General features: G+C 42.2%; 1 protein-coding gene across 1 annotated transcript in view; it reads left to right on the forward strand.

Annotated features, from left to right (window-relative positions):
* The window catches only part of LOC105569775, a 141,414-nt gene that overhangs the window by 55,408 nt on the left and 74,140 nt on the right, over positions 1-11,866 (forward strand). Inside the window, exons 3-4 of the mRNA XM_012026500.1 lie at positions 8,318-8,508; positions 10,170-10,359. Coding sequence (XP_011881890.1) covers positions 8,318-8,508; positions 10,170-10,359 — 381 coding nt within the window. The remainder of the gene's footprint in view (positions 1-8,317; positions 8,509-10,169; positions 10,360-11,866) is intronic.

Here is an 11,866-nt window from a genome sequence, read left to right on the forward strand (position 1 = left end):
TTGTATCTAATTATCGTATTTTTGTACCCCGAACATAATGAGCGTTTCATCTCGAACTACATATATGTTGGAGATATTAGTCAATGTACATAATTGTTATTTCATCACATTCATTATGATACGCGCATAATCATTTCTATTACTGAATATGGAATTCGTATAACATGGACGAATTGATATTACTGTTTTATTGATGCGGATCGCGCAAACACTCGACAGCCAAATTTCAGACATATTGCCCGTCGGCAGTGCCGATAATGACGGCCGCAGAGCAGTAACAAATGTACGTTGACCCCAAACGGCCGCGTAAAGCAATTCCGGTAATGGGCATCTCGGACCGCTCGCCCGGGGAACGAGCCGCGGCAAATCCAAGTGCCGCACGTCGAGGGGGGGAGGCCAGGATGTCTCGCAAAAAGCGAGAGGAGGTAGCCCCGGGTTTCTGCGAGGCGTGCTTTTTGAGCTTGCACGACCGGTCGCACCACCGGTCTTTCCCCCCCCGCCTGCCCGGCCAAGTCGCAGACGTGGGTGGACCTGTATCGCGCGGGCCATTTGTTTTCGCGACGTTGAAAAATGTTCTTTCTTTCGGTACCTCCGCTAGCTCACCGCGGGTCAATGTCTGCACACCCACATCCAATTTCCTTAACTTCGGCACACACAATAAATCCGCGAGTGCTTGTAAATTGATATCCCGCTCAATCGTGGGGAGGACCGACGGGCGCAAGCGTGAAGATGTGAGGAAAATTATGCATTCACCTCTTTCAATTATTTATTTTCGACAATATCATTTATTAAACATCATTCACTAATTTGTTATTTAATTTATCAAATGTTATGTGCAATACATTAAATTACATATATTTATTCACTTCACGTAGTAGTAATATACATATATGTATATAGATATACATACGGAGAAAACTGGTGGAATATAATTAATTGCAGTAAAAATCGACCCGCGGATACTTTAGGGAACTTTTATCGCGTTTACCGTTGTTCGGAAAAAGGCCAAAAGGCAACATCGGGATAACGCGTGTAAGTTACAATCCCGTTATGCGATCGGCCGACGGGCATCGTGTTTCGCGTTTCCGGTCGATCGGGCGGACGCACCTCGCGCATGCACGCGGCGACGCATTAATTCCGTTCCGCGTCATTGCGACGATATAACGCGTTGCGAGTCGCTTTTCCGTTCGATTTATCGCCCAATCTCATATTTATTGGACGCGCGGCCAATTTCCAATTTACACGGCCGCGGTTAACGTGCCGTGAGCCCGTCGACTGTAGCCGCCTAACTGCGCGCACCCACCGCTAAGAGGCTCGGCGTTATATCCGGCTTAATTGGATCGGGATTAAATTAACTTCCGGCTGTGATAGAGAACTTTAATGCGCGCGCATCTTCGCACGGCATGGCTCTCTTATCGCTCTTGACGTTTGCCTCTCGTTAATCGCTTAGAAACGATCGTGTCGCTTTCCGAAGTTGGTGCGGATTGTTCGTCTCACTTAGCAAGATCCGCATTTTTGTAAATTACGTATGCGTGAAAGTAACATCGATAGCACTGAATTGCAAATATTGCTAAATTGTGCATGATTTTGTTGAAATTATTCAACGGTTATAACAAAGTAAAATTTGTTTTCGCTAAAGTTCCGATCAAAGCAGGGAAAGAAGAAATCGAATAGCGTTCGGTTAAATTTGAGATAAAATAATTAGATGCCCTTTATTTGCGGAATTGCTATCTTTTACGCATAGAAAATAAATTCTTCCTATTAATTAATAGAATTCTTTTTCGTGATTCTGCGACGAATAATTCGAATTTGGAAGCTATTGCGTACTGATTCTAAATGTCTCATACGTTTATTTTAAATGTACATTTGATACAATATGAAATGCAGTAAGTATATACTCGAAAACTTTCACATCGTACGGTGCAACAGCCTGATAATAATTATATTGCAAATTTATATCGTGGACTGATTTATGCGGCCGAATAATCAACGATTGAAACAAACAGAATCAGTCGAAAAGGCTACATTTTCTACCGCGTACGACATCGTTCACTTCAACAAATCTAATTCGGTAGGAAACGGATTTTCAATTATGAGACAAATCCTTTTCCACGTATATGCGATTATCCTAATAAGGCTTTTTGTCAGAAATCCGCATTGAAATGCTACAATTCAATGTGCTATGCAACTTTTGTGAAATTTATTGCTTGTCGGCAAATGACTGAAAAATGTAGCTAAGCCTCGAATATATTTCAACCTGAAATTATGATTTATTTAATATCAATAAATGTAAAATATTGTAATTTAGAAAATGTCACAAAGTTGAAAGTTTATGTGCAAGCGATAGTTAGGGAACAACCGGACGTTAGATTCCTAAAAGTATTCGCCGTTTTGCGGAACGTCGGCGATTTTAAGGCAGTTTACGCGTGAAAGGTAAATCAAGCTTTTAGAATCCCTTTTTTTCTAACAAGTTTCTTTTTTCCTAAATTATCGCGTTGATTGCGGCGCAGTACACCTTCGAAACGCATTGCGCGTCTGCTTATGCGAAGTATGCCAAGCACGTTTTACTAATTGCTCGGTTTCAATATCACATACCTCGTGCCGGCGTTATCTATTAGCGAGCGTTATTGCTTTTGCGAATATCCTCTCATTCGAATGCGATGTCGAGGCGCGGCGTACTTAGTACGCGGCAAAACTTGATCGCGATATATCGCCGATGATTTGAATCGATAAACGCAGGGGAAATCGATTAATTAATTAAATAAATCAGCGCGGTAGACTCGCGTTAGTATCGAACTGTACAGGACCGAGATACGTCTGAATGCGCACTGATAAATACGAACAATGAGTAAGCTAGTGCGCGTACACTGAGAGAAAAATATAGTTATTTTTGGCCTCAACCATATTTTTATGATTCCTCCAACGTAAGTTATGGTTGACCTAACAATGTAGCATTTCAATGCGGATTTCTGACAAAAAGCCTTATTAGGATAATCGCATATACGTGGAAAAGGATTTGTCTCATAATTGAAAATCCGTTTCCTACCGAATTAGATTTGTTGAAGTGAACGATGTCGTACGCGGTAGAAAATGTAGCCTTTTCGACTGATTCTGTTTGTTTCAATCGTTGATTATTCGGCCGCATAAATCAGTCCACGATATATTTTTCTCTCAGTGTATCAGAAGCAGCATTGCGAGGAAAGACGAGAGTATATGTACAGCCATTGACAAAATTATTGGACACTCTCCTAATCATCAAACTGAATCTAACATACCTGGAAAATTTCTATTTTTTTAAAAATTGTTTAACAGAGCGTTTATTGCTTCTGTACAGCGAACAACGTTTAAACAAGAAAAACCTGTCTAGCGTTAGATTCAGTACAGTATACATTGGAAATTTAAATGTTATACTTTTATACACATATGTAACGTGCATAATTTGGTGAAGCACTTTATGTACGCTTCTTTCCGTTTAAAATCACAACATATGACTTGATTTACGTTATTTTACACATTTCCAGCCGTTTAAAAAGATTATTTTTAAACGGCAAGAAATGTGTAAATGACGTTTATCAAGTCACGTGTCGCTATTTTAAACAGAAGGAACAAACAGTGCTTCACCAAATTACACGCACGTGTATGTGGTAAAAGTAACACGCTTAGATTTGCAGTGTAATGGTTAGGAGGGTGCATAATAATTTTGCCTATGGCTGCAGCTTTTCGTATGAAAGATGACTCTCACCCTGGATTAATTAAAATAATTAGATACCGGCTGAAAATCAAAATCCTTTAACTTTACGTCGCCAGGTATTTATAAAGTACATTACCATTTAGAAAAGAACAAAACGAGAACTCTTCGCTATAAATAAAGGTCTGGTTTTTAATCTCACATATTACCTTCTTAGTCCCGTCTCTCGCTTTTCTAGACGGTATTTACATGCTAATAAACTTAGAGCAATTAACATGCTAATGCCGTTCAAAAGGAGGAAAAAAACAAGACCTCTATACGCATGCCGTAAATTATCTCAAATTAAACGCGACCCCCCCCGACCCGGGGCCGTTTTATCCAGCGGCCGAAGGATATAAAGAATTATTTAGACATTTATATTGTCGAGTGCTTGCGTGGCGCTTGCTTTAAATCGCTCCCGTATAATGGACCCGCGCGCGCCTAATTAGATAGTAATGACTTTATTAGACGCACCCGGGAAATTTACCCGCGCTCGTTACCCCCGCCGGAGCAACGGCTAATGTAACCGGCGGGATAATTGCAAAGTAAATTCCAAAGTGCGCTGCCGGTGCACACAGGTATATGCGCAGGTATTCATCGCATATGCGCGAGGGATGCGCCTCCCGTCCCATAATTTCGACGGTTACCTGTAATCTTACGCGCTAACGAGAACGAAGATGCGTAATTTTCCTCTCCCGGGGGTGTTTCGCGACGCGGCGCGAAAGGGTGGCGGGTCCCTTTGTCCGCCCGCGAGAAGGCGCGTGACTGCATCGAAAACGCGCGGGAGGTCCTCCTTTGTCGTCTCTACGGCTGCAATTATCTCGAATTAATGCCGGCGCTCGTCCTCGCTCCTTCGTATCCTCTCTCGCTCGCTTCTTCTCTTCTTCTGCCCCCCCCCTCTCTCTCTCTCTCTCTCTCTCTCACCCTCTCACCCTTTTCTACCCCGCTGCGACTCGATCGGAGCCACTGCTGTTCCGTTCCGGTATTATAGTTTCGCGGTATTCGACGGCCCATTGTGCGCTCCGTTTTAGACGCGTAGTCCTTTGTATTCTAGGCAGAAGACTCATTCTCCGACCTCGGCGAAGTTAGCTTGGAAATTTCGGCGATGCGCGGGATATAGTGATAACTATGCCGACAATATAAATTCTAAGATCGATTGCGCGAACACACTGCAAATTGGAACATGCGCGTTTTCGGCGTATCTTTAGCAAATATAAAATGTTTCCTCAAACTATAGACGCGCTCGGTATATCAAAATTCTAAAAATAGAATGGAAGTGAATGTAAATACGAAAGCGGGGATTTTAGATCAGATTTTGTTCAAATTTTTACCCGCGAATGAAATGCTTCTCTCTTTCCATTTAATCAAGGTATTCAGGTTCTCGATTGAATGAGACGGAGAAAAAACAAAGCTGCCTCTTCGCTTAATGAATTTGGATAGGCCTTCGGGCAAATGTTCTAAATTAAAAATTAAAAGAGGATTTGACCGATATACAAATTTATTTTACGCGGTACAAAAGAAAATAGCATTAAAAGTGATATGAAATTTCGAACGAACGTAGATCTAAGAAGATTTAAGGATCTGTGACAAATAAATTGTGTTCGAGAAAATGGATCTTATGTACACAGCGGAAATAAAGTGGATAGAACGGAATACATAAAGAAAGGTAGTAAGGAACCTTAATAAAGATGTACTATTATCTTCGTAATCGGATTGCAAAAGTTCTACCGTTTGCAAGAACTTAATGGGAATCCTGAGCGAGAGGAGAGCGAGAGTGAGAGAGAAAGGGAGAAGAAAGAAAGATCTCTACTTTGTTCGTTGTTTCATTTCATCAATTAACATCGCGGCTCGGTGAAGGTCGTTACAGGCAGCCTTGCCTTCGAGCGGAATTAATATCCGAGAATAATGCGATTACCGAGGCTTCACCGCCGAGTCCTGTCTTCCCGTCTTCCACTTCTTAGTTTGAATAAAACGCATCTCTATACGCATTATAAACGTGTCACAATCATTCGCGATGATCGGTAAAGATAAAATCCGATTCCACGAGAATTTGTATCTCCCTTTTTCCAAGAATATGAAAAGGGTCCTTTGTAAGAAGTGGACTTGTCAGGAAAATAACAAAATAGACTTTACAGCTCGATCATATTTTTAATATTATATTTTCAAAGATTGAAAAGTGTCTCTTCAAGAAATTGAAAGGTTTGTTTTGAAAGGTAGAGATGGTTTTCTCTTCTTTGCTCTTAGAATCCATCTTATACTTAAAAAAAGAGTAAAATGGATAGAATTGCGTTTGTAAAATATAAAACAATATTTTCTTTAAGTAAACTTGTCTCCCTCTCTTTTTCATTTTTTTTAAATATTAAAAATAATGCGCGAGACAGGCTTCTGGGACTTTGAGGTCTCTTTTGCATTCCGCAAGGCAGACACAGGATGAACAATGTTAATTAATTATACGTTACACAGTACGTTTACTGAAAAGATTACTCTTGTGTGAATAGAGATATATGGATGCAGACTTGCGAGAAGAAAGGGATTTAAATAGAATCGCCGAAGCAAACAAACGCACTGTTTTCCGGATTAGCCGGGATTTCAGTGTCGCACCGGAGTTCCGTATCTCTTTTTCCGTTTAAACAAAGCAAGGGATCGCACGCGGATTGGTGTATGTAGTTGGGCAATTAAGGGAATATCTGCCGACTCGCAGCTGGATACTGATTAGTTTCTCAGGTGATCGATAGCTTAAATCGCGCCCGATCGACCGTGGGGACTGGTAGATTCGAAAAGTTTCCCCGATCCCCATTCCGGCAGCGATCTCCTGCTGCAAATTCCGAGAAATTGTCAGAAAAGCTCGGCGGAGAAAGAAGAAGCTTCGATTTCGTTCGGGTCTGCCGTCAGAAAGTTAAACGTTGCACGTTAATAACGAAAGTTGCTTCCGTGCAGAGGTTGTAATAAACCTACGCGATCGAAGCTTCTATTCCCTGGATTTTATGAAAATTCCAATTTAATGACGTGTCCTCGTTGATAAAGGAGGTATCTCGCACGTAATATCGCGCGCAGGATTACAAAGGAAAATTAATAAAACGTACGCAAACAAGGGGACGTATAATTATGGAATATGATACATTCAATTTTCGTAATCCGTTATTCTGCTTTGAAGAATCTTGAGAATCGCTGAATCTTATATCTCGTAAATTTGGACGACGATCAGCCTCTTGCTACTTTTGCCAATTATCATCGAAGGAGCAATCGCTTAAATTTTTAAAGATTACATACTATTTTCCAGCAACGACATTGAAAAATGAAATTAACTACGGTGCGTTAATTAAATTCAAAGAAGAAGCGTCGTCGGGGGCGGCACCGTCCTCCTCGTAAATCTCGAGAGTCGAGTTCAGTTCCGAAGTTTAATCCTTGAATTCCGTTAACGGCGTGAAAGTGCGCGCGCGATAAAGCTCAACCTCGCAAAATCGCTTGAAAATTTCCCGAAACTTAATCCTTAGGTTTAACTAGACCGCCGAAAACGGCGAGGATCAAACGCTCGCTCGTATCCAGGCGCATCGTTCTCGCGAACGGCTCTTCTTGAAATCGTAAATTCGATTCTTCGCCCCAGTCATGGAACTCGCGCCTTAAACTCGCGCCTTCGTCGTTAAAAACAAGTTAAGCTCGCCGTCATTCATTCCTCGAGTTTGCTTGTAATTCTAATTGTTTAACGTACTTCTAACTGTAGAATGAACAACAGTCTGACGAAGATTTATAAAATATATTGGAAAATGTTAGTTAAATTAAGGAATCAACACGCAACACATAATATTATTCTGCAAGTATTGCATTAATAAAAAAAGAGTTTTATAGATAATAGAATTATATAAATAAATTATATAAATAATATAAATATATAAAGTCATAAAATGATCCTGAAAATATTGCGTTGATAAAACCTATAAAGTTTGTACCCACGGCTTTCCGCCTATGAATAAAAATTGTGCAAATCAACTGTCGATAGCAGTGCAGCTTTATGATAAATATTATCAATGATAAAACTTATTTTAATTAAACAACGTATGTGTGTATTTGCAAAATATTAGCAAATGGAACGATACTTTATAATTGATGTCTTAGGCGATCATCAAACGCTGCAAGTGTCAAGTACTATTCTGCTATATATATATGTGTGTGTGAAAAAATAATAAATTAAAAATTTATATAATTTATAAAATAAATTTATATAATAAAACACGAATTTAGATAAAAATTTAATACAACTGTATATACAGCGAAAAACACAAAGTTATATGATATATGTAACATTATATGACATTGGAACATACCACGTTACAATCTTCGTAATATTGAATTTAAATCATTAAACCTCGAGTTTTGAAAATAGTTGTACTTGCTGAATTATTTCGACCAGTATTAATGCACGATAAATCTTTTTCAATCTTTAAGAGCGAATAAGAGAGCTTTACAAATGATATGTAGAAATTATGGGCATCTACGGAGCCATCCGACTCTTCTCGGGTGCGACTCGACTATATTATGTCAAGAACCTGAGGTTTCACCGTCCCATAACCGCCGTTCCCTCGTCTGTTGCAGGAGCTGGAGAGGAGTTACACCCTCTCGACCCCGGGGGGTAGCAGCCCCGTTTGTTGTCCGCCTTGCAGCCCACCGCCCGCGCCGGCCGCATACATATCGAGCGCGCGCGCGTCCTCGCGTAGACTCGGCGCCGGAAGTGGCCTCGGCGGGACCACATCCCCGGAGAGGGATCCCCTGGGAAGACTGTTAAGGTGAGTCACACTCGTTCGATGTTCCCGCCGTCCGCAGTTCTCTCGCTGCGAGACGGGATCCTTATTTCTCCGGGGCGAAATCGTCGTTCTTGGTCCGAGAGAGAGAGAGAGTCTAATTCCATTAGACGTGTTTTTGCCCGCCGACGCTTACGCTCGCATTGTCCCGGGACGAGATGATGCTCTCGGAGGTGATTTCACCCGGTACAAATAGATACCGGGTAGCAATGCAACGAGGAACTTGGCGTCTAAGTGCTACACGTTTTAATTAATCTCAATTCCGATTCGAAATTTAATTTTGGCTTGTATTACTTTTCTCCCTTTTCTACAGTTGTATCACATAGCTGGTAGATAGCTCGTAGATGATGAATTTAAACGTTACACGTTTGTGCAGCTGATTATTTATCACACGAGAGAATATATGTGACGTGTATTACAATTTAAAGTACGAGTTATAAGTTTATTCCACTTGTGCTTTAAGTTTCCTCACGTGAACATAATTTAACGCTTTAGCGAAATTACCTGAATTTTAGGAAACACCTCAGCAGTTGTAATTCTAATTAGTCTAACATCGTGCCAATTAAATGGTTATTGCGGTTAATTTAATTTTCTTTGTATATAGTGTAACCGATATTGCAGTTTAAATTCAACATTAGTTAAACTCTGATTTAATTTAATCGACGTTAATGAAAGCAGTTCTGGAGTAGCGGACGCGGGTATGCGGGATCATAAATGTAAAGGCATTCGTGCGGGCGAATTATATTCGCGATGTCCTCAGGAATGTTTGCCGAGACACGGCGCGAATGCCATGGGAGCAACGCGCGCCCGGGAAGGATATCCGGTAATGACTTCCATAAAATCAAGAACGGGCTTTTAAGACCGATCATCCGGAAGTCGTAAAAGTCTTGCGAGCTTTTCTTTCTCGCCTCCCATCGGGACGTCCTTCTCCTGATTACTTTCATAGCCCTGCGGGCTTTCCGGCGAGATCCATCAATCTGTATGGCGGGAGGTGTACACGAATGCACCGTCTAACATCTTGCTCGTACCACCGTTTTGTCGTCTTGAGAAATTTACCGATCACCCGGTAAATGGGGAGATCACTCATCTTTAAGATACGTTCAACCTTCACCTTCCCGATCTGCTTTTATTCATCGAGTCTATCGAATTTGGTTTCGCTTTTTATCCTTCGTTTCTTTTGTCCTCTCAAAAACGCGCGCCCGCATTAAAACTTCTCGTGGCGTTGCGTCAAAGAAAACGATAGATATAGTCGACGGTACGAGAATACGCAGAGATAAATTCAATTTTAACATATACGGCATTCGCGTTAGGCGAAAAAGCGGAGTGAAATCGTGCATCGATCAACATTTTTCGGAGGGGACAAAAATTGCTCGAGTTGCAAAATTCCGACTCCGACATTTATGAAAATATCCACCGTTATTATTGCCGTGTCTCCTTTATTACACGTTATGCACCGAACAATATTTTGAATCGCGCGATTACCAGCTCTCGTCTATCTTGCTTGGAGCATCAAAACTATTTCATCAACCCCTTCAAGCCCGCGCTCGCCGGAATCCGGCGTACCGTCGCTCTGCGACTTCGCTCGAAGAATTTCCGTTCTATATGGCTCACAGATTGAATAACCTCGCCGAGCCCTATCGTTGCAGATTCCTGAAGACCTTCTACAGGGAGTTGGGTACCCGCGATCCGCCCCATCTACCGCCATGGGCGTCCCCGCTGCCGCTCGGCACCCTCTGTCCGGCGCACTTTCAGCCGCACCTGCAGCTGGTGCACAAGAGCGAGCAGGAGCACCGTCTCGAGAACATCAAGCCCGACCAGATCTTCGCCCCAGTCAGGGTGAGCATAATTAAAATCCAATAATGATATTATATTGACGGTTCAAGGCGCAGACACTGCGCGCCCAGGGGAATACAGTTTGACAAAAACTCGGAGAGAAGGTTTTACGTAATAACAGAGGGTGAGATAAATGGAAGCGGTGCAGATGCGGGATATTTAAGTCATCGATATTTGTTCTTTGTACAGTGCACAACGAGGATTCTTTGCCGGTGTAATTTTTCAGTGTAAATTTCTAAATATATCGAGGAAGGCCCCCTGTTATGAGATAAGCTCCTAATCATTTGGCGGAGTTTCTGCTAAATTAATTGGCATCATCTGTTGGTTCCACCGTGAACTTATTGCCCTTGGCGTGAACTCCGTTTAATGGAAAATTGATTGTTAGATCGTGCGTTCGTTGCGAGAAAAGATTTACGATTGAATTTCGACGTTGAAGACCTGCTCACATTAGAATCCTATCTCATAATAGAGGGCTTTCCTCTATGTATGTATAAGAGTTAGATTAGAAGGCCAGACTCAAGTTCTAAATAGAATTCAAGTTTATCCTCTCGAAAAAGCCGGTCGCGGAAACCCAGAAAGACCGTAAAATTCAGGCCAAAGGCTCGAAAAATACTGCATTACATCATAAACAGGGCAATCGATAACCGCGGAAATTCGTGCTGAAAATGTTAAACAGATTTTCGGTTCACGGGCGCGTACGAGCTTTCGCGGGCTTTATCAGAAGGCCGCCGAGATCTTTCGTCGGCAGCCGCAAATTTGCATGATATCGACTCCGTAATTGCATAGACGAGCGGCAAGTCGAGTCCCGGATGTCCAAAGAAGCCGCGGGGGAGTTTCCTCCGACGACTGTCGAAAGCTCGTTTCGCCCCTCTCTTCCGCCGTCGTCACCGCTGCCACGGAGCAACTTCTCTTAGAAATGTGAAAGCCAAGTTGGTGTCCTCTAAAATCCCAAAGAGAGAGAGAGAGAGAGAGAGAGGGAGGGAGGGAGAGTGAAAAAGTTCCGCGAACTTCCTTCCCTTCGCGATTCGCTGTCTCGAGTTCTCGGCGATACGCGTCCCCTCGACTTCTTGCGCTCGCGGGTCTCCCGGATGCAGTCTCCCGCGAATGAAATGCAATGACATTCGAATCGACGCGCTTGCGATTTGCAGTTGCTTTGACTATCGGATAGTTGTTTTGATCGAATCGCGCAATTGTTGAATCGATGTTTGCGGATGAGAGGGCAGCAACGTTAATCTAAGCAACGGTCTGTGTAACCTAATCGGTTATGTACAGGGTGTTCCGTGACCGACAAACGCCAGTGCGTTCGGATGGTTATTCTAAACCTAAACAACAAGTTTATAATACAGTACGTGTCGACATGGCGTCGCCATGACATTGCTGGTGTTCATTGGATGACATCACTGGAGGGAAGGGATTCGTGTGCAAGAAAGAGGTGGGCATTTTTTGAACAGTGTCTGTGAATAAGAGTACGGCGATTTCATTGTTCCTATGATATCGGTCTAATTAATCA

Source organism: Vollenhovia emeryi, unplaced genomic scaffold (assembly GCF_000949405.1).
Source record: "Vollenhovia emeryi isolate VEMERY1.0 unplaced genomic scaffold, V.emery_V1.0 DF939123.1, whole genome shotgun sequence".
NCBI lineage: Eukaryota > Metazoa > Arthropoda > Insecta > Hymenoptera > Formicidae > Vollenhovia > Vollenhovia emeryi.